The sequence below is a fragment of the Emys orbicularis genome, chromosome 6 (assembly GCF_028017835.1).
Source record: "Emys orbicularis isolate rEmyOrb1 chromosome 6, rEmyOrb1.hap1, whole genome shotgun sequence".
In the NCBI taxonomy this organism is placed as follows: domain Eukaryota; kingdom Metazoa; phylum Chordata; order Testudines; family Emydidae; genus Emys; species Emys orbicularis.
Window position 1 is genome coordinate 119720763 of NC_088688.1, and position 22604 is coordinate 119743366.

At 43.5% G+C, this 22604-nt stretch overlaps 1 protein-coding gene across 1 annotated transcript in view; it reads left to right on the forward strand.

Moving 5' to 3' along the window:
- Positions 1-22604, forward strand: part of SVEP1 (sushi, von Willebrand factor type A, EGF and pentraxin domain containing 1) — a 169305-nt gene that overhangs the window by 117490 nt on the left and 29211 nt on the right. The window contains exons 36-42 of the mRNA XM_065406573.1: positions 2352-2519; positions 4813-5485; positions 7221-10006; positions 11126-11351; positions 12452-12607; positions 16351-16414; positions 17839-18012. Coding sequence (XP_065262645.1) covers positions 2352-2519; positions 4813-5485; positions 7221-10006; positions 11126-11351; positions 12452-12607; positions 16351-16414; positions 17839-18012 — 4247 coding nt within the window. The remainder of the gene's footprint in view (positions 1-2351; positions 2520-4812; positions 5486-7220; positions 10007-11125; positions 11352-12451; positions 12608-16350; positions 16415-17838; positions 18013-22604) is intronic.

The window sequence follows — 22604 nt, forward strand, 5'->3', positions numbered from 1 at the left end:
TATGGAAATTAACCCAATATCAGAACCATATTTAAAAGTTCTTCTTTACACCTGAAAGGCTGCAGTACACTTAATTAGCTTTTAATATTTATGCAAAATTATTTTTATTATTATTTTGCATTGATCTTAAAATGCCAGCTAGAAATGGTCTTCTGTAAATTAAAGTGACCATTCTAGCCATTCTAATGAATGAATAAAATCCGTAAAATAGTGATTCATTTTAAGCTTGGGTTTTCATTTTACATTTGTGGATTGAGTCTGGTGTAAACAGATTTTTAGCAGACAATTAAAAATGAATAAACCCCATTATATTAAAAGAAATAGCTTTAATCATGTTACCTACTGTGCAAATTAAAAAATCCTTAACATTATCTATATCTGTTGCAAACACACACCTATACTGACATAGATACATACTCTGGGCCTAATTCTCCTCTGCCGTTCATCTTGTGCAATTATTCACATCTGTCCAAATGAGCGCAAACAGGTGTGAAATGATAACACTGGAGTAAGTGAATGGAGGATTCTGATTTAGTAGTGTTTTTACACATACTTTGTGCTCACTTTCAATTGGTGTAAATGACTACTTAAACTACAAGGCAGGGTAGAATCGGGCCCTATAGCTACAGTACGGGCTCAATCCTGCACTCCTAACTTGGGCATAATTCCTACTAAAGTAAATGGAAGCTTTGTCTACGACTGCAGAATTAGGCCAACCAGACAATATATATCATATATAGACAATATATATCATGGCTTCTTTTATAGATGGAAATCTATTACATGAAAATTACAGTTAATGTATAGTGTTGTTTCACAAATACCGGTTCCATCAATGTATTTTGAAGGCTCTTTTGTATAGTATGGGTGATTTATTTTTTTAATTCCTGCATGAAGCCTAAATAATTTAGCTTTTTGTGGCCATCCAGCCTGGATGTTTGGGAGATGAACTCCACCATCCCCTTTTGTAGTCACCACTCCAGCCAGTGACCCTCCACACCACACCCCTATGCTGGGTGTCGTGGCATCTGTACAAGCACGGATCCAGTCCCTTCTGTCGTCCACCCCACATGCTCTTTTTCACACCGACATGTTCCAAGCCTGTGCAGAGCCCACCTCCTTGGCAGTGCCACACACCTTATGTCCCACGGCTCAGCACTGGAGATGGCCTTTCACTGGTGAATTATACTATGCCTGAATAACACTGTGCCATTTTGTGCATATCCCTTGGTGTTACTATAGCTAAGGAAACCAAAAGATCAGCTAACTTTTAATATCTTAGGCCTTTCCTCAGCCAGCAAAAACCTTTAACATCCTACAGGGAATGAATGGCTTTTTGAAAAATAATCTAAATATCAACATGTTCCTTAGTCTTTTGGGTGAATCAAGTTTCAGAGTTCTGCAGATGCACATTGTGGTGGTATATAAATAAATAACCTAATTCAAACACTGATGGCCCAATCTTGCAGTCCACAGGTGGGCAGAACTTCCATTTGCTTCAATGGGAGTTTTATATGCGTCAGTAGAGCGATCCAGACCAGAATAGACTCTCAGCTTTCTCCTCCAGTAGTTCTGATCACCTGCTGTTCTGACAAATTTCAGAGCTGTAGCCATGTTACTCTGTATCAGCAAAAACAACCAGGAGTACTTGTGGCACCTTAGAAACTAACAAATTTATTTGGGCATAAGCTTTCGTGGGCTAAAACCCACTTCATCAGATGCATGGAATGGAAAATACAGTAGGAAGATATATATATATACATACATAGAACTGGAATTAATTTGCAAACTGGACACCATCAAATTAGGCCTGAATAAAGACTGGGAGTGGATGGGTCACTACAAGAACTGAACTAATTTCCCATGCTAATTTCCCCCTACTGTTTTTCACACCTTCTTGTCAACTGTTTGAAATGGGCCATCCTGATTACCACTACAAAAGTGATTTTTCCTCCTGTTGATGATAGCCCACCTTAATTGAATTGTCTCGTTAGAATTGGTAAGGCAACTCCCATCTTTTCATGTAATATGTATATATATCTTCCTACTGTATTTTCCATTCCATGCATCTGATGAAGTGGGCTGTAGCCCACGAAAGCTTATGCCCCAATAAATTTGTTAGTCTCTAAGGTGCCACAAGTACTCCTCGTTTTTGTTCTGACAAGGTTAGCTGTATATTTTGTGAACAGAGGGTAAAATCCTGGCCCCAATTAAGTTAATGGCAAACTTCCCCATGACTTCACTGGGGCTAGGATTACAGCTAGAAGGTATTTGCAAGGAGCTCCCGGCTTCTATCCCCACCCCCATACAAACTGCAGTTACAGATTAATAATAACCTTTAATTCTCTTAGCCTACAGGGTCCCCCAGTACTTGTGTGTGAAGCTTCAGCTAACTGGAACAGCATACCACCAGTCTGCAAAATTGTCTCTTGTGGATCCCCTCCTGCCATCAAAGATGCTGTGATCAGTGGGAATAACTTTACCTTCGGCAACACAGTCACTTATATGTGTAAGGAAGGGTATGTACATTAGCACTATTAGAATAAAACCCACAATGAGTAAAAATTGTCAAGCCACACCGCAGCTCACTCGCTGTAAGGCAAGGTCCTAATGCTATTCTTTGAGGTCCCATGCTCTTAAGCACATGGCTGTTTTATTCATTCTCATTAATTAATTCTTGGTTCGGTTGTAACTAGCTGGAAATGAAAGGTGAGTGACAGTTTTTGTGAAGTGGAAAGTTGGTATGTGTCAATACTAGCCCATTTGTCAGGTTTCAGGAGCCGGCTAGAGTTAGGTGGGATACAGACTTGAATGGGAGCGCTACAGGGAAATCCAGTTGCTGAAGGCAGTAATACTGATAATTCAATTGGAGCCCCTTTCCCTCTAGTCACTGTTGAAACAGTGCCCCTGCATGGTGTGATGCTGGCAGTGCCATATTTGAGCGGAGACATATTGTAAAATCAAGGATCCCATGGCTCTTTTCACTAGAGTAATAATAAAACAGAGTGACTATTTCATCAGTAGATCACTAAGCACTTCACAATCTTTGAATGTGTTTATCCTCACGACACCCCTGGGAGTCAGGGCAGTGCTATTATCCCCATTTTACAGATGGGGAACTGAGGCTCAGAGATGCGAAGTGACTTGCCCAAAGTCACACAGGAAGTCCATGGTGGACTAGGGAAGTGTACTCATGTCTCCCACATCCTTGGCTGTGCCCTAACCACTGGACAGCCTTCCTCCCACTGGCGAGCAGGGATATTAATCCTGGTGTAAAGGCCAGATTCTAATTTGGGTGAATTACATTCCACCTTCATGAACATCTCTCTGCAGTTTCAGCTATGCAGTGTCCTTCTTCATTTTCTGTCTGTGTAGTACTTCTGTGCATTTTTAAATATATGCCATAGTTCATCCCAGAGGAGGTTGCAAAGTCCTGCAAAGACTTTCTCGCACGTGCTTAATTTTACACACTGTGAGTAGTCCCGTTGAAGTCATTAGAGCTACTCAGTGCATAAAGTCAAGCACACACATTAAGTCTTTGCAAGGTCAGGGTCTAAGTTCATAGAGCATTTTGTTCTCCTTCTTGATGAAAGGAACAAAATAAATGTATAATCATTCTCCTTCCAAGCTGAAATCTTCAACATTGTATCTGATATAATTACATTAAATTCTTCATTTTCTTTTTCTTAAATGTGCTAAGACTCAAAATGCTTTGTTATTTATGGTACAAGTATTTTAAACAGGTCGGCTTAAAAGCATTTGGAGAAAACAACTGTCACCTCTATGATAATGAATATAATGATGGGTCATATTAAAAACTGGCACTTCTATGTGCTTTTTTTCCCTGGAATCCCAGCCAACAGTGTCTGAAAATAAATACTGCAGACAAGTCAAAGTACTTTTACAGATGTGGCCAACAAAATCTAAACAGTCACTTTCCAACCCTCAGCTGCAAAGATTCATCAGAGACTTTCACAGTGGGTTGTTGTTCATCCTCTTTTTGTTTGAACACACCACAGAAAATGTAAGACTTTAAATAAACTCACAGACAACACATTTTGTGTTTAAACAACTGCAGTTTAAGTGGGACAATTGGCAGCATGAAGTGCTGCTTATGATCAAATGCCAGAGACTGATTAGCTAAATATAATATTATCCACTGACTACATGTTAAAATTGCAGTATTTGTGAAAGATTAGAAACAAATTACATGTCATACTGAATTGTAAAAGTATTTCTTGTTATATATGTTGGTGGTTTCTTATGGAAGAGTCATTACCAAATGACAATATACCCATTAACAACAACAATATTTTTAGCTAACTAGCTTAGGATTTTGTGCTGATACCTATTTCCATAGTATCTGAGTACTTCATAGGTCAATTAGATTGGCATAGCAAGAACCCCACTGGATTTCATAGTGTCTTCAACTCTTCTTCCTTCTCTAGTTATAAGAAGCTCTGCTTTCGGTAGAAGTTTTTGGTTTGTTTCCATTTGGTGGGGAAGGTTGATTGTTATTGTAAATGTTGTTCTGATTGTGGTGGAAAAGCTTTACCAAAAGGTAAAGTCTTGCTGTGTGTCCGGATAGCCAGACTACCTATTTCTCCATAGATAATAGGTTTTTCTATAGCAGCCCTTGGTGTAGTATCTAAGCAGTAAACAGTCACACTAGAGTTGCGACTATTGTCTAAAGTGGACCCTTCCCAGCTCTAGGAAGCTCTGCTTGTAGAGTTTTCCAGGGCATGTGGGGTGGCTTAACCCTTCAGTTATCAATCTAACTCCATATATTGTTGGTCTTTTCCTGATCCACAGCTACACATTAATTGGCCCTGACACCGTAGAATGCTTAGCCAGTGGTGAGTGGCGCATGAGTCACCAGCAGTGCCTGGCGGTTTCCTGTGATGAACCTCCCCATGTGGAACATGCTTCCCCAGAGAGCGCCCATCGGTTGTTTGGCGATATAGCTTATTACTACTGCTCAGATGGCTACAGCTTGGAGGACAATTCCAGGCTGTTTTGCAATGCTCAAGGGAAGTGGGTGCCTCCTGTTGGCATGAAGATGCCCCACTGCATCGCTGATTTTTGTGAGAGGCCGCCCACAGTGTCGTACGCCATCCTGGAATCAGTTAATAAAGTAAAGTTTCCTGCTGGTTCAGCCGTGAGCTTCAAGTGTATGGAAGGTTTTGTCCTAAACACGTCTGCTAAGATTGAGTGCAACAGAGGTGGTCAGTGGACTCCTTCTCCTTTGACTATCCAATGCATCCCGGTTCGCTGTGGGGAACCACCGAGTATTAGAAATGGCTATGCGAGTGGAGCCAACTACAGTTTTGGAGCAGTGGTGGCTTACAGCTGCAACAAAGGGTTCTATATCAAAGGAGAAAAGAAAAGGACATGTGAGGCCACAGGAGACTGGAGCGGTAACCTACCTACCTGCCATCCGGTGTCTTGTGGAGAACCACCCAAGCTTGAAAACGGAGTCATTGAGGTATGATAAGGGTTTTCCAAGCTGCTCGCTGTGCTGGCAAAGTTGAGGTGTCTTAAAGATTCCCACCGGCTAGCCCACTAAAGTTGAAGTAGGATGCAAGCAGAACTGATAAGCAAAGGAATGATGGGGATGGCCTTGTATCAGAATTAGGCTTCTCAAAAACACAAGCCTATTAACAGAATTTCCTTTTATGAGCAAGGATTTGATGTAGGAGACGCAGAGTTCCTATGACATTCAAAAGAACATTCTACCAATTGGTTTTCCTAATGTCTTGCTACATATTTGTCCTCTCCAGTCTGTGGGCCAATTCCCACTGCTCCCTAGAGATCTATCCAGGTGCTACAGCTAGCTCAGAAACCTTGTTCTTTTTGTTCTTACTACCAGAAACATCTGATTTGAAATAAACAGATAACTCTGGGATGAATCCTTCCTTTTGGATGCGCACACAGCTCCCGCTGAGGGTAGAATTTGGCCTAACTATCAAATTAAATTGAAATAAATAAAAGCTAGAAGTCAATAACCTCATCAGAGCTAAAAGGTGTAATGAACGCAGCTTTTCTCTTATTGCTGGACCCATGTTCTACACTGACGTACAAAGAAATGTTTTCATGTTAAACTTCATGGGATATGGGGGGAGAGGCGAGATCAAATTTATTTTTTATTTTAAAGATCTAGCTTCAATTAGAATTGAGGCTGTAGGGGGAACAAACATCCTCTCTCGAGGGGTGAGGCTGCAGTAAAAAGTTATAGGAAGAGTGGGAAGGATGCATCTCAGAAATCAAGATTCTAAGATTGAAACCAAACATGAACCTGCCTTTTACCACTGAACTATGATTGTAACACAGTGGCCCCCATGTAATTAGGTTGATAATGGTAAGACAGTTCCACTAGGAGAAGCTGAGAGCGCATAATGTACCTAGAACCATTTTAACTGCTTCCTTAAGGGAACAAACTCTTCTTCTTATAATTACTTTCTCTTATGAAGGCCAGTTATAGAGAGTGGCTAAATCAGCTGAAAAAATGAAACTCCCTCACTAGTGCATTCTTATTTCAGTTTGCTCAATTATTATTATGTATTATCATGAATACTGTTTTTCTACCGTGATAAGTATGCATTGTTCCTATAAAGTTTTCTTTGCTGTAGAGATAGAACACCTGAGATTGCAAGTACAATACTGCAGAGGTTCTCAAACTGTGTTTATTATTGTTATTATTTTATCCAAAGCGCTTGACAATAGTTAGCTAACGGTACAAACAACATTTGGAAAGATCAGTAAGTGGTCCGCCGAGACCCTCAGCAATTTTCAAGTGGTCTGCGGGAAAAAAAGTTTGAGAACCACTGCTCTACACTGGATAAAGCTTTAAATTAAAGAGCCATGTCATTTGCAGAGGTCTCCTCTCCCTACTTCCAGCCTTCTGTTGCTCTTCTCCCTTTTCATGTACAGATTTTTTTTTTTGCATGTGTGTCCAGGAAAACATTTTCTAGCTTTAAATTTTGAACATTAAGCTTTAAAACTTTTTAATGTTTCATTCAGTGCAACTCTATTGACCTCAGCGGGTGCAAGTCAAGGCAGAACTTGTCCCCTATATTTCTAGTGCAAACATTTATTTCTTTGCAATCAATCCTTGTGTCTGGTTAGCAATTAGATACAGAAAGACGAATCAAATCAAAATTCATCTGCCAGGGTCAAGAACTTTTACCTTCTACTTACCATTTGTCTCACCCATTTTACAGAGCACAACTGGCCGTTTCTTTGAGAATGAAGTGTACTACCAATGTAATGCTGGCTACAAGCTAGTTGGAAGTTCAGTATCAGTCTGCCAAGCAAATCGTCAGTGGCATAGTGAATCGCCACCTTCTTGTGTTCCTCTCAGTTGTGGCAAACCACCTCCTATCCAGCACGGATATGCAAAGGGAGAAAGCTTTGATGTGGGATCCAAGATTGAGTTTTTCTGCGATGAGGGCTATGAGCTGATGGGAGATGCCTCTTGGACATGCCAGAAGTCTGGGAAGTGGAGCAAAAAGCAAAGCCAAAAGTGTGTGCCAACAAAGTGTCCAGAACCACCACTGATTGAAAATCAGCTCGTCTTGAAAGAGATGGTTCACCAAGTAGGTGTTGTACAGTTTTCCTGCAAAGAGGGCTATGTTTTGCATGGTTCCTCGGTGCTGAAATGTTTGCCGTCACAACAGTGGAATGATTCCTTTCCAGTCTGCAAGGTTGTACTGTGCCATGGGCCTCCATACATTCCCTTTGGTGACCCTGTGGCATCATCTCTTCATTTTGGTAGCACCGTGACGTACACCTGCATGGATGGGTTTTTACTGAAGGGAGAATCTACAATTGGATGCCAAGCTGATGGCTCCTGGAGCTTTCCATTGCCAGAATGTATTCCAGTAGAATGCCCCCAGCCTGAAGAAATTCAGAATGGCATTGTAGATGTGCAGGGTCTTACTTACCTCAGCACAGCACTGTACACTTGTAAACCGGGCTTTGAATTACTGGGGAACACAACTATTCTCTGTGGAGAAGATGGTCATTGGCTCGGTGGAAAGCCAGCTTGCAAGCCTGTTGAATGCCCAGAACCTAAGGAGATTCAGAATGGCAAATATTCATACACAGACTTTCATTATGGGCAGACTGTTACGTATTCATGTGACAGAGGATTCCAGCTCAAAGGGCTGAATGTACTGAGCTGCTTAGAGACAGGAGAGTGGGACGCAGATGTTCCATCTTGCAAAGCCATAAACTGTGACCCCCCTCGGCCCATCGAGAATGGTTTTGTGGAAGGTGCAGATTACAGCTATGGGGCTATGATCATCTATAGCTGCTTTCCAGGTTTCCAGCTGGCTGGTCTTGCCATGCAGACTTGTGAAGAGTTGGGATGGTCTAGCTTTACTCCGGCATGCCTACCAACAGACTGTGGCCTGCCTCCCCATATTGACTTCGGGGAATATGTGCAGGTTAGAAGTGAAGAAGGACATTTTGACCAAGAAAGAATACATCTTACTGAGAGCCCTCCTCTTTCTGACACGTTAGTTGCTAGTAGCTGGAAAGATATAAAAAGTCCTTTGAAGGAAACTAATGCAGTACAGTTGACAAACTTTTTATATGGAACCATAGTTATGTACACATGCTACGCTGGTTATGAGCTATTAGGAAACCCCATACTAGCTTGCCAAGAGGATGGGACATGGAATGGCAGTGCCCCTGTCTGCATATCAATAGAGTGTGACTTACTCTCACCCCTAGAGAATGGCTTTTTACATTTTACCGAGAATACACTTGGTAGCGTAGTGCAATATGCCTGTAAAACAGGGTATAAGCTAATTGGTTCTGACACAAGGCTTTGTTTGCCTAACCGACAGTGGAGTAATGCTGCTCCATATTGCCAGGTGGTATCCTGTACCACACCTAACAAACTCATGAATGGAAACATAAAGGGAGAAAACTACACTTACAGGAGTGTGGTCCATTATGAATGTGATCCTGGGTACCAGTTAAATGGCTCAGATAAGAGGACATGCCAGGATAACCAAAAATGGGATGGGAATGAGCCTATTTGCATCCCCGTTTCTTGTGGCCAACCACCAGTTTTAGAAAATGGCCACGTGACTGGAGACGAATACACATTCCAGAAACACATGGACTACAGCTGTAATGAAGGTTTCCAGCTGCATGGGGACAGGAGTAGAGTCTGCCTTGCAAATGGAAGCTGGAGTGGAATCACTCCAGTTTGTAAATCCGTCAGGTGCGCAGTACCACTACCTCTTCCCAATGGAGAAATTATTGGATCCGAATATGGCGTTGGGAAGGAAGTTCAGTATCGCTGCAGTGAAGGCTACATATTGCGTGGAGCATCCATACTTACCTGTCAAGCTGATGGCACCTGGGATACAGAGGCTCCGTACTGTGAGCCAGTCAATTGCGGACCCCCAGAAGACATCTCTCATGGCTTCCTGAATAGTTCAGGCTTCAGTTATGGGGAATACACACAGTATGTGTGCTTTCCCGGTTATGAGTTACGTGGAAATCCACTGCGGCAGTGTTTGTCCAACGGCTCATGGGGGGGAAGCCTCCCCTCTTGCCTCCCCTGTGAATGCCCCACGCCACTGATTCAGAACGGGGTTGTTATCGGGCAAGGTTTCCGCTGCGGGAAAAGTGCACGATTTCAGTGCCTGGAGGGCTTTAAACTGCTAGGGCCTTCTGAACTCTCCTGTGAGGCAGCCGGCAAATGGAGTTCTGCTTTTCCACACTGCGGGCGGATTTCATGTGGCTCCCCACCAACAATCCCCAGTGCCTTTATCAGTGGAAGCAGCTCTGTGGATGAGAACACTGTAATATATAACTGCAGAACTGGCTTTGTCATACAAGGGAGGCCAGAGCTGACTTGTACAGATACGGGCGTTTGGAGTGAGCCGTATCCACGCTGCGAGCTGATGTCCTGTGGACTCCCACCTTCCGTTCCTAATGCAGTGGCTGTCGGAGAGGCCCACACCTATGGAAGCAGAGTCCAGTACAGGTAAGAAGGCTGCTGTAATTACATCTCCCTGAAATGTCAAAGGAATGAACATAGGACCTTTAAAGCAAATGAATACATTCAATTCCTGAGAGGCTATAAAATACATAGAAAAGCTGTGGAGCAGACCTCACGAGGAGGTTGACACACATTCTTGGGGCTCCCGCTGCCATGTAACGCCTCACTCCAGCCTCATAATTGACCCACAAACTCACAGCATGTCATGCATTTAAGCCATGGAGAGTGCACAGTATACGTTAATATTATTGAGGTTGTGGTAAAGAATTTGTGTTACAGTTTCCAGGTATGTGTGTGTCTGTGTTTCTATGAAGCTGAAGTGACTGTATTAGCAGAGGAGTGGATTCTATCAGTGAGAGTGGCTAAAATGAGGGAGGGGATGGGTGGGAGGGACAGCATGTAAATGAAGATACCTGAACAGGTGACTTCCCTGCTTGTAAGGGTTTGGGTGGATGGATTTTCACTTAAGCACACTTAACTGGTGTGTGTATGTTTGTGTGCATACAAACAAACCCCATGGAGGGCCAAATTCTCCAGTCCAATTGAATTGCACTCAATGCAGGACTGTGTGGGGCAAAGCAAATATGTCTTTAAGTTACCTTTGCTTTCTCCCAGTCTTGGGGTCTGCCTGGGATTTGTCCAATCCCTGGTGCAAGCAAGAGCAGCCCTCAGGTTGCCAACAGCCCCCGGGGCAGATCCAGCAGCTGGCAATCCCCAGAACATAACACTGTGACCATACCCCTTTCACCCAGCCATACCCTCTCTGCCCAAACCACAGGAGCTGCTACTGTGGCTTTACATCACATGGGGATTCTCCTAGGCACAAGGAATCACCAGGGTGATGAATCCACCCTGTTTACTCTGTGCTGCTGGAGCAGGGGGACGCAGCCAGGGATGGACTCAGTTCAAACTCCTGCCACCAGATTTATAAACACACAGCAAAAATGCCTCAACCCTCTCACAGCAGGTTGCTGAACTGATACAGAAGTCTAGAGGCGCTGCTCATAAGAAACAAATATTGACAATTGAGCCACATGGTAGGTTTTGTACCTTGATGATTAGAACATCGTACGCGTGTGTACCAATGATTCTGATGCATTGCAGATGTCTGGAGGGCTACGTGATGGAAACAGAAATGGATACATGCATTTGTCAGGAAGACGGACACTGGTCTCCTAAGAGCATTTCCTGTTGCCTCAGAAAATGTCCCGTGCCCACAAATCTAACCAATGTAATTATTTCTGGTGATGAGTTTACTGTGAATAAGAGCATCACTTTATCATGCTCAGAAGGCTACACTTTGTCAGGAGCAAGCACATCTACATGCCAGGTAAAGAGCGTTGGCCTTTTCTTTTTTTAAAGGTGCAGATCACTATCCTTGGAGGTGTGCACTCATCTGTGGGTAGAATGTGGCCCTGCTTCCTGATTGTACACAATACAGGTGTAATGCACTGTAAAATATACAGCAGGTCCTGCTCCTCCCTTAAGAAAAAAACACAGGCTTCCAGATTTGGGAAACAGTCCTCTCCTCTTACTACTTAACCATAATACTGTACTGTGACTAAACATTCTTTTTCACTCACTTTATTCTGTTTTAACTCTTAATTCTGTTTCAGCTCCCACTGAAATTAATGGGGATCATGCATCTTAATCCCTTGACACCTTTAAAAACCTCAGGCCTTGTATTTGTAAAAAACAAACCTCTTCAGCTATGTGGCCAATAATACCTCAGGCCTCGATCCTGCAAGTATCTACCCATCTGTTTAACTTCAGGCTTGGGAGTAGACCCATTAGAGTCAGGGAGACTACTCACGTGAGCCAAGTTCAGCATGGGAATGTGCGTGTGTAAGATCAGGGCCTTCCAGAGTTAAAACTGGAAGAATTTATAAACTCTCCCTGCTTGTGCTGTTTTTTGTATTTCTGTTGAGTCAGTTTGCAGGGTCCGTTCGCTCCTGCTTTCCATCCCACAACAGACAAAAACTTAACATAAAAATGTAAACAGGTGAGAAAAACAATTCTACTCCCCTCTGTTTGCTGAACAGTTCTTTGGGTATTCGGATGCATAGCTGAAGCTGTTGACTGATACATTGGAGAGGCAACATTGTTGTCTAGGGGTTAGAGTATTGGATTAGGAGTCTACAGAGCTGGGTTCCATTCCAAGTTCGGTCACTGACCTGCTGTGCGACTTTGAGCAATTCTCTTCACACCTCTCTGAGCTTCTGTTTCCCCTTCTGCCCTTTCTCTGTAAGCGCCTCTATGCGAGTGGGCAAAGCTCACACAATGGGTCCCCAGTCTAGGTTGGGGCCTCTGAACGTTACATTACTGCAAATAATAATAAATGAGAATTATTGCCCATCTCTGTACTGGTAAAGCTCTCTCCCACATGTTTTCTGATGTTCTCATTTAATAGTTATTTCTCTTGCTTTTTAGCACAATGGCAGCTGGGTGCCATCATTTTCTGATGATATCTGTGTTCCTGTGTCTTGTCGGAAACCAGAAACCCCAGAACATGGAACTGTGCTTGGTGCTAGTTACAGCTACAAGGATGCGGTTCTTTATCAATGCAATGATGGCTATGAATTACAAGTAAGTCAACTGAATCCACAGTATATGTACCAATACTATTAAGATTAACCCTTGTATTATCATCTTGATTGTTCTTGCTTATCCTCTTTGTTTAGTAGAATGTATTATGATTATTTTCTTAACTTCTGCTGAACATTTATGTCTTTTTCTTGCTGTTGCTATTGCCTATAGAATGATGCACATATAGATGGGGCTGTACAAAACACTTCAAAAGACCACTACCCTTTCTTGACCAGGTTGCAATTCAGATAAATATAAAATACAGGTCAGCAATTCATATGCAAAAAGTGGGTGGAGGGAGGGAAGAGATTTGTAAGACGAGAAGGTGGTTTTGGCCCTTAGCAAATGCAGCTCTTTTTTTTAAATCAGTGGATTCTATTAAAGTGTTGCAAAGAGAAACCAGAACGGAGAGTTACTGTCTCACCCTTTGATCCACTGAATGTAAGCATAGACTGATTTCCCAGATTCCTCAACCCCAGCTCAGTTCAGCACTCCTGCTATGACTCCACGGCTCCCTCAGTGCACCTTCCACCTGACTATCTCAAAGCACTTCACAAACATTAGTGATCTCAGCCTCAGATAGTCCTGGGATGTAGATAAATAGTATCTCAGTTTTACAGATAAGGAAACCAAGACAAAGACGTTGCAGCAGCTTGCTCAGATTTACTTCGGGGCAGGGCAGGGAACAGAGTCCAGTGCTTCTGGCTCTGTCCTATGCTTTTATAATTAGCCCATACTGTTTTAACAAAGTAACAGTTAGTGAGAAAATAATAGCAAGTCATAACCTATCACAAGTTAGAAAACTTACATCTTTCTGATTTTTCCATAAATTATGAAAAGTGGCCTTTTAGCCTTGTCAGATCCTGCACTGAGCCTGGGAGGTGTTGTGGTGGTATTGTGAGGAACAGGGATGGTAAGGTAGGGAACAGTTCTGAAACAGAAAATACTTAGATTGTGAACTTTGTGAGGCAGTGACCTTTTCGTTGCTCTGTGTTTGTACAGCGCCTAGCACAGAGGGGTCCTGGTCCTAGGCTTTACTGCAATGCAAAAAAGAATAATGAAAATAAAACAGTATTTAAGTCAGCCTGCTAGGACTCAATCCTGCAAGGTGCTGAACATTCTGGTCCTTCCCCAGGCAAATATTTATGCACATGTTTTACTTTAAGGATGTAAATAGTCTCATTGATCTGGAGAAGATAGACAAGCTCACCTTAATTACTCTCGTTACAGTTGGTATGGCAACACCCATTTTTTCATGATCTCTGTGTATATATATCTTCCTACTGTATTTTCCATTGCATTCATCCAATGAAGTGGGTTTTAGCCCATGAAAGCTTATGCTCAAATAAATGTGTTAGTCTCTAAGGTGCCACAAGGACTCCTCGTTCTTTTTGCTAATACAGACTAGCACGGCTACCACTCTGAATCTTGTGAATCTGTTCAAGATATTGTGAGGCTAGCAAAAAAAAGGAACCCTGCAATAACAACATGTGTATATATTGAAGGCATATTTTATGGTGGTAGCTGGATCAAACTGCAGTAATGGACTGATTTTAGGACAGAGGCTACCTCTCTGTCAGAGACAGAAGAAACCCACTGTAAAATTCTTCCAAATGAAAAATAGTACTGCTCCTAGACATTATTCCACCTATGCCCCCTAGTGGAGTCTTGTCTCCCTGCGGTTAAAACAGAAGTCCCCTACACTCCTCTGAAATGCTCTGCCGTGGCCTAATGCCCTAAGTACAAGCATACTTTAAAGTAAACACCTGCTCTTGGTAATAGGTGCTCTTCATATGGACATAACTAGTGAAAAAAATAAAACCCAAACTTAGAAGTTAGACTTAATGTCCTGTGACCAAAGAGCCAGTTTAATTGCCATGTCCTGAAGAAGTGCTCGTAACTATTAGAGTGTACTACAATATGTAGGCAAGAGGACAAGAGACATCGCCTAGAACATGTGAGTGGGATGAGATAGAAATAAAGTATTATTTAATTGAGAGATCACCTCTGCCCAGCTGCTTTTGAAAGGAGTAAGTTAGGCCATTTTTCCTGAATTACAAAATGAGTATTGGAGTGAGGACCCATCTGAACCTTCTTGGAAACAGGTGAAACTCTGCTGGCAAGGAGAATGCAGAATGGTCTTAGATTCTCAACCCTGTGTTTAGAGCACAAAGACCACAGGATTGGGAATCAAGAGATTTAGATTCTCACTTTAGCTCTCCCACAGACTTCCTGTGTAGCCACGGGCAAGTCATTTGACCTCTCTGTTCTTCAGTTTCCTCCGCTGCCATTTCCCTGCTTCACATGAGTGCTGGCCTGCTAACTGTGTCAATGTTTGTGGAATGCTGCTACAGCGATAAACACCGTTGGAATGCTTATAAACAATTACAGATACAATCTCGGTCAATGCTTTTTTATCAAAGACCCTAACCAGAGCTGTGTGGGCCAAAGTCTGCTCTCAGTTACAAATGCAAATCTGGATTAATTCCACTGGAGTCATTCCCAATTTATGCTGATAGAAGTATGCCCCAAGTTCCTAGTGACTGACTGAACTCACAGGGTCTGATTTTCCCCTCACATACTCTGGTTTTACACCAGTGTGGTTCCATCAACTTCAATGGAGTTACTCCTGATTTACACAAACATGAGTGAAAATGGGAGAGAAGCAGGTGCAATGACTACACTGTGGGACAGATTCTCATCACAGCTGCACTGATGTAAACCAGGAGAAAGTCCACTGGAGTCAATAGAGTAGCACAGATGTAAAATGAGGTGTATGTGAGCAGAGACTCAGGCCCACCAACTTGGCAATTTTACTCTCCTGTTTTGTTTCTTTCACCATAAATAACCTCTACAGAACAGGACACGATCCACTGCTCTGAGCACGTGACTGCGAGAGGTCAGACACTAAATCCTGATCTTGTCTTTGACATTGACGCACTCTACGGATTTGAGAAAGACACTTATCCTCTACCTCTGTTTCCCCCAGCCGTACAATGGAGATTCTGACCTGGCTCTAGGGGGTCTTGTGAGAGTTAATTAGTGAACATTTGTAAAGTGCTTTGAAGATGAAAAGTGCTTTAAAAGTGCTAAGTAGTATTTTGTAATTATTAGATGTGAGAAACCCAGGAATCTAAGTGCATGCTGCCCCTTCTCATCTACCAAGGTTTGAACCCCGGAACGTGCATGGGATGCTCCTCTCATTGGATTTCACTGCTTCTTTCTGTGGGAACTATATTTGATTCCACCCTAAATCCTGCATTCTCACCCAGTTTGTGGTTGGTGGTGCTATTGATGCAACATCAGCTGATCTAACTTCCTCTCTCCAGGACTGAGAATGTCATGGTTTTTGGCACATTTATTTTTTCCCATTGAGGACAATGACACACTAGTGCAAGCGTAGAGTATCCAAGGGGTCGCATCAAGGCACAAAGATTTTAAAGCAACCTTTCTCTCCATCTGTCCTTTTCTGAACTCAAAATCTGTCACAGATGTTATGCAAGTTTTAGGACAGAATTCTGCTCTGACGTTCAGCTAGTGGATCTTGGTTCCAACATTCTGCTCTCCCTCGGTACATGGATTTCGATAGGAGGGAACATGTACAGAGGGATAGCAGAATAAAGGAGTCACGATTGGTCATGAAAAAATGAGAGCAGCTTTGATTCTCTTCTCCTGCAGTGCAGTAATGACACAATCCTAACGATTTTATGCTGTTTCATGATCCTTTTCCTTTTGTCTAATAGGGTGATGCAGAACATATCTGCCAAGGAAACAAACTATGGAGTGGAGAAGCACCAGTGTGCAGAAGTGAGTTCTAAATTAATTTGTTGTATGTCTAGTGTGGCTTGGGAGTATTTTTATATGGCAGATAAGTACTAATGTTCAGTTTGCTTTGTCTATTACTTAAACTCTACATAAAACTTTAATGTGAATATTATGACACATCTTGCAAAATTGCTATCATCTGAAGATAATGTTGTTATTAAATAAACTGCAACACATACTTTTTTTTTTTTCCTCCAAGAAAACAGCACTTCTGGACAAAGCTTTTCAAAGGGTGATTTTTGGTGCCTTAATTTTTGGGTTCCCAACCTGACACACTTTAAAGGGTTTGTTTGGGTGATGGGACCTGGTTGTTATATTTTGACACCTCCTCTCTGCTGTTTAACTGAGTGAAGCTTTGGGTAACTATTATTTAACTGTGCGACCAGGCTAGGGCCCTTTCTAAAACTCCAAGAAAAAGATATCCAGTCACAGATAGGAAGGCCAGTGTGCTTGGATAAAGCTTGGGTTAAACGTAACCAGAAACTGTTCCGTTTTAAGGGCACGCCCCAAATTTAAACACTTTTACCATTTAGGGCAACGTTCAGGGCTGTTGCTGACCTCTGAGTCACATGAAGTCAATGGGAATGGTGGGGGCTCAGCAGTCTGAAAATTAGGTACTTAATGTAAGGTTATGTCTACATTACTGAGCCTGTGTTGGCATAGCAATTGTACCTACTGTAGTGTAGCTATGGGGCTATCAATTAGTCGCTGTTAACTCAAAGCGATTAGCGCAAAACAAATTAATTAGATTTAAAAAATTAGTCGCAATTAATCGCAGTTTTAATCGCACTGTTAAACAATAATAAAATACCAGTTGAAATGTATTATAAATATTTGTGGATGTTTTTCTACATTTAGACACAGCATACAGCAACAGAAGGAGTTTGTCTGGTAGTGGAGGAAAATCACCTCCCGAACAGTGTTCGCTACATCAACTCTGCCATCAGCATAGCTGTGTCAACACGGGGGGTTTTGTTGGCATAGCTATATTAGTCAAAGGTGTGATTTTTTTCACATCCCTGACTGATGTAGCTATGCTGACATAACTTTTAAGTGTAAACCAACCCTGAAACACTTACCCTGAATCATGATTTTGCTTTTTGTTTTCCTTTTCAAGTTTAACATCATTAATATGGCTGTAAAGATATTTTCTAATGCCTTCGGCTAAAGCCAACCTACATCAGATTTGTTTTTAGGGGTACCTGGCAAGCCACAGACAGCATTCTGGGCTAGCTGTTATAGGATGTCTTTGCTAGTGAATGGAATAATCTGGGAATATTTGCATACATACTGCATATATGAAAATTACGTTTCCTCCATTCTAACTGCTCTTCCGGAAGATTGAGAAGGGGTTGTGACTGAGACAGGCAGTTGGTAAAGGCATTTGCATATTTTCTGTGGTATAGGGATCTTCTGTGGACCACCAGAATCGATAGAGAATGGATCTGTTCATGGGGAGGAGTTCCTATTTGGGGATGAAGTTCTCTACAGCTGTAATCGAGGCTTTGAACTACAGGGACCCAGCCGAAGAATCTGTCACGTTAACAGGCGGTGGAGTCCCTCAGCCCCTTCGTGCGTGCGTAAGTACAGATCAGAGCGAGATGGGTGCCATTCTAGAGCAGGGCTAGGGGTAAAAAGCCATTAGTGGTTTACACAAGCGCTCCCACCAATGGAGCTGCACCAGCAGTAGTGCATTGGTGGGAAATATCAGGAAGAATGCCAGTGCAGACAAGGCCTAAGTGAGCAGTTACAGTTCGCATTTCCTCTTTGACTCTGATGGAGGCTTTAGTCTGCAAGATGCTGCAGCAAATTCTCCACCCAGTTGCATATTGAAATGGCATGACTTGGGGTTGCACTGGGATAAATGATGGGAAAGCTTGGCCTGTAATGTCTGAATTTTATTGTATCATGGAATATGGGTCTTGAATTATCACACTGCAGTGATTTGTCGTACGGGTGCCAGTGCTGACCCAGCTGGGTTGTTTTGGTGTGAGCAACTGTCGTGGAAAAATTGACCACACCGTTGATTTTGGGTCAGACACACTGTTGCACCTTTATTAGGTTACACAATACAATTATGCATAAAGGGAAGGTCGGCGTGTCCCCATGCAAGGGGGTCAGCCGCCTTGCATAAATTACACAGTTTCAAGCTTATAAAGGTAAAAACCACAACGCGTAATCAAGCATTACAAATTTTATCAGCCTTATTTGGTATATTTGCTAGCAAACCAATCAAAGCCTCTCTGGGGCCGCGATTCGGACCTGATACCATTTAGGGCTTTTCCTGTTATTGCTAGAGGCTCCTGCACGGCCCCCCCTACTTGCGGTTTTTACTGTACAAGACTCTTCTGCTTTACTAATTTTCCATAGCTAAACTCCTGTTATCCTAGGTCAGGTTACCCAACTACCAGTAGGCGTTGGTTCCCCTTTTTCTCCTGTTGGCCTTTTGATTGAGCCATACAGGTTTTGCATTGTGCCACACAAGCTTACAAATCTTGCTTATACCTTTAATATTAAGCAGGCCTGCCACGGCCTACTGTTGCTAGCTTTAGCAATAGGTTATAATTTAGAGTAAGGCATATGGGGTTCCCCGAAAATCCTCCACAACTCCCTCCTCTTGATGCTATTTAACAGCATCAACTTCCTCGATATGAATGTTTATTAAAGCTTGGACCTTAGGTCTTTCTTCCAGGGGCGTTTTATATTCGTTACAGTAGGGTATTTTCAGTGAGTTATATACTGGATCTTCTGGTTCCAACACAGAAGTCCGCAAAGGGGCGAGGGGCAAGGGGTGAGGGCGTGGTGGAAGGAAGGACAATACTGCAGGTCGGGGATGGCAACGTGTGCAGCAACAATAGCATACACAGGTGCCCAACAACAGCCCACCACCGATGAGCCCCCAGAACAGAAACCCATGTATATCACGAGCTAGGGTGTTGGGGTTGGGGTCAGTCCTTTCACCCCCCTCCCTACCCTCTGACCTAATTTTCGAGGAGTGGGTGTTTGTTTGGGTAGAAGGGCGCTTGGTGGTTTCCGCAGGGGTGGTACTCGGCCCTAGTTTTGGTACATTTCTTAAGACTTGGACTATGTTATTTTTCGGGGGATTTCAGCAAAGGCTTAAGGGGGGGCTAGTTTGCAGATAGCTGGAGTTACGAAATAGGTCATAGATTATGCAAAGGAGAAATTGCATGAGTTTGTTTGCATTTAGCTAAAGTTACTTATTGCTTCACACAAGCGGTTATTATATTTTATTAGCTATGAACATATTTTACCAGTACTGCTGGGGGGTCATTCCCTCCTCTGTTGGTACTTTTGCATAGCCTCACAAACTGATTTTTGGTTCAGGCTTTTAGGCCTACCCCATTACCCACGAAAGTCCTCAGTATGGCAGATTTCTAGGGAAGATGTTTCAGGGTCTTCAGGTAGGCATTACTATTTTTATTTAGAATGGAGGTCATTGGGCAATACTTAGCACACAAGTTTATACTAAGGTGGTTAACAGTTGGGTCTGAAAGATTATTAACATCAGTGGAAAAGAACAGGGCCCTGAGGGGTGGTTGTGGCTAAGGCTGGGATATAGGACAAACTTTACATAAACAGCACAAAAAAGGCAATTAACAATTCACAACAAGCAGCTAAAATAATACCAAGCAAAATTTTTACAACTATAAAAGTGGAAAGGCTGGGTACAAGCTGAGCCAATTCTTTAGTAAGAGGGATGGCTGGGTTGAGGGACACATAGATTTGGGGCATACCAGGCCGGGTAATAAACGGCTGCCTTGTGCAGTGGTTAAGTTAAGACTGTATGGAATGGGGATTTGGGGCTGAGATGGCAGGGCACACCCATTCTTTTTGCTAAACAATAATTTTTTTTTGGGTCCTTTTTAATTGCTTTTTTTTTTCAACAGGCCATATCCAATACATTGATTATTTTTCCAGGATGCAATTTGCGGAGGCAAAATAGCTGTGGGGGTTCCAAGGGCCATAATGACCACAAGGTTCCGATACCCACCCAGATATGATGAGCAGCGAAATCATAGGGAGTGGTGATGAAATGGCTAGGTTTATGGGGTGGTTTAACTTTCCATACCTGCCGGTGGATAACCCAGTCCCATAGACAATTCGCCCAGGGTTTTGGCACAAGTAAGTGCACTGGAGCCCAGGTGCCATTTACCGGTTCCGAAGCTTGGAAGGTACATGCAACAGAGTCACAGCTTTATTTTGACAATGTTCACGTATTTTTTCCCACTTCCACAGCTTGGGTGGCACTCCCACAGTAGTGGTAAGGGTTTTAGGCCACCGCTGATTTAAAAGGGACCGTTAAAGAAATCCTGCATTTGACTACAAGCTGAATCCCAGACAGTGTCCCCCATCGGAGCCTGCTCTTCCTGCAGCAGAGCTAAAACTGTATTCTGTGCAGGATCGGGCACCTCCAGAAACACCCCGTCTGGGGAGCAAAAAATTGTACAATTCAGTTTACACAGCAAATCCTTTCCCATCTTATCATACCACATAAAATACGCATCAAACTGACCCTGGGGCACCGTGTTGGCAAGAAGGGCTCCTCTAAGGTGCACCATCCTGTCAAGATCAAAGCTACCCTCCAGGGGAAACTGTAGTTGCGGATTATCTCTAGTGTACCAGTTCCACTTATCTAACTATTTACACGTCGACGATTTATAATGTACGTACATATAAGCAGCAGGCGTGCCTTTGGGTGGGACCGGCAGGATTTTTGATCCTTTGGCCCCCATTCTTTTACAGCTTACTTTCACTCAAGCCAATCACACCAGGATGCTAACTCGGGGGTTACCACAGTTCTACACTAATGGCCCATCTTCAGGCCTGCCCTTGTTTCATGGCAGGAACACAAGGGAGCAGGTTCCCAGGCATTTCTCTTTTGGTGAACCTACAGGAAAGCGGACAAGGGGGGCGGGCTGACTGGACAACCCGTGGTCCCCGTACGTCCCTCTCCAGCCCTGGGCACCAGCCTTTAAGCCAACGGTGCTGCAGTAGCTTTTGAGCCAACGGTACGGTTTCCTGGGGCTTCCCTCCTCTCCGAGGTAGGGAAGGGAGCTTATTGCTCCGGGGGGAACAAAAGGGACCCCGTGGCCTTTTACAAGGCGGTGCTCCAAGAGCGGTCACTGGGCCATGGGGGAGTGGAGGGGTAAGGGTAACGGGATGGGGAACACACAAGCACCCTGACTGGTTAGCCACTTACCAAGGCCTGCCAGTCGGGGAAGCTTTTCAGTCTTTCCTCAAGCGGGTCGTGGAGCTTGCTTTCAGAACACCCCCGGTCACGAGCAATTACTTGCTTCGCAGGGGGTCTGGGGCGTCTTTCCACGACCAATACACTCCGGCCGCTCGGCCTTATACACACACACACAGGCCGCTCGGCCTCACACACACAGGCACATTTCCTGGCACAGCCGCCAGGGCGAAACTGCCCCTTGTCCCTCCCAACCTGGTCGGCTCCGGGACCCCGAACGCCCAGCTCTAATAGGCGATCAGGATACTTCGGACCAAAGGAGCGTGGTCCGAGGGGGCGACTTGAGACTGTAACACAGCCTAACTTGAAACTTGAGACTGTAACACAGCCTAACTTGAAACCTGAGACTGTAACACAGCCTAACTTGAAACCTGAGACTGAGACTGAAACTGACACAAACCCGGAGACTGAGACCCGCCCAGTCTAAAACAAACCCTAATGAAGGCGTCAAGTGTGTCTGACTTGTCCCAAGGTTGGATCCAGCTTGTGACTTACCCCAGTCAGAGCCTACGGACCAGTCCTCTCCCAGGCCCCTAACAGCAGAGATTTCAAAAGGTCTCTTACCTCTCAGATGGGCCCCGGGGTTGGAAGAGAACTGCCCGCGGTCCTCCGATCCAGGGATGTCATCTGTGGATCCCGGACGAGCCCCCAAATTGTCGTGGAAAAATTGACCACACCGTTGATTTTGGGTCAGACACACTGTTGCACCTTTATTAGGTTACACAATACAATTATGCATAAAGGGAAGGTCGGCGTGTCCCCATGCAAGGGGGTCAGCCGCCTTGCATAAATTACACAGTTTCAAGCTTATAAAGGTAAAAACCACAACGCGTAATCAAGCATTACAAATTTTATCAGCCTTATTTGGTATATTTGCTAGCAAACCAATCAAAGCCTCTCTGG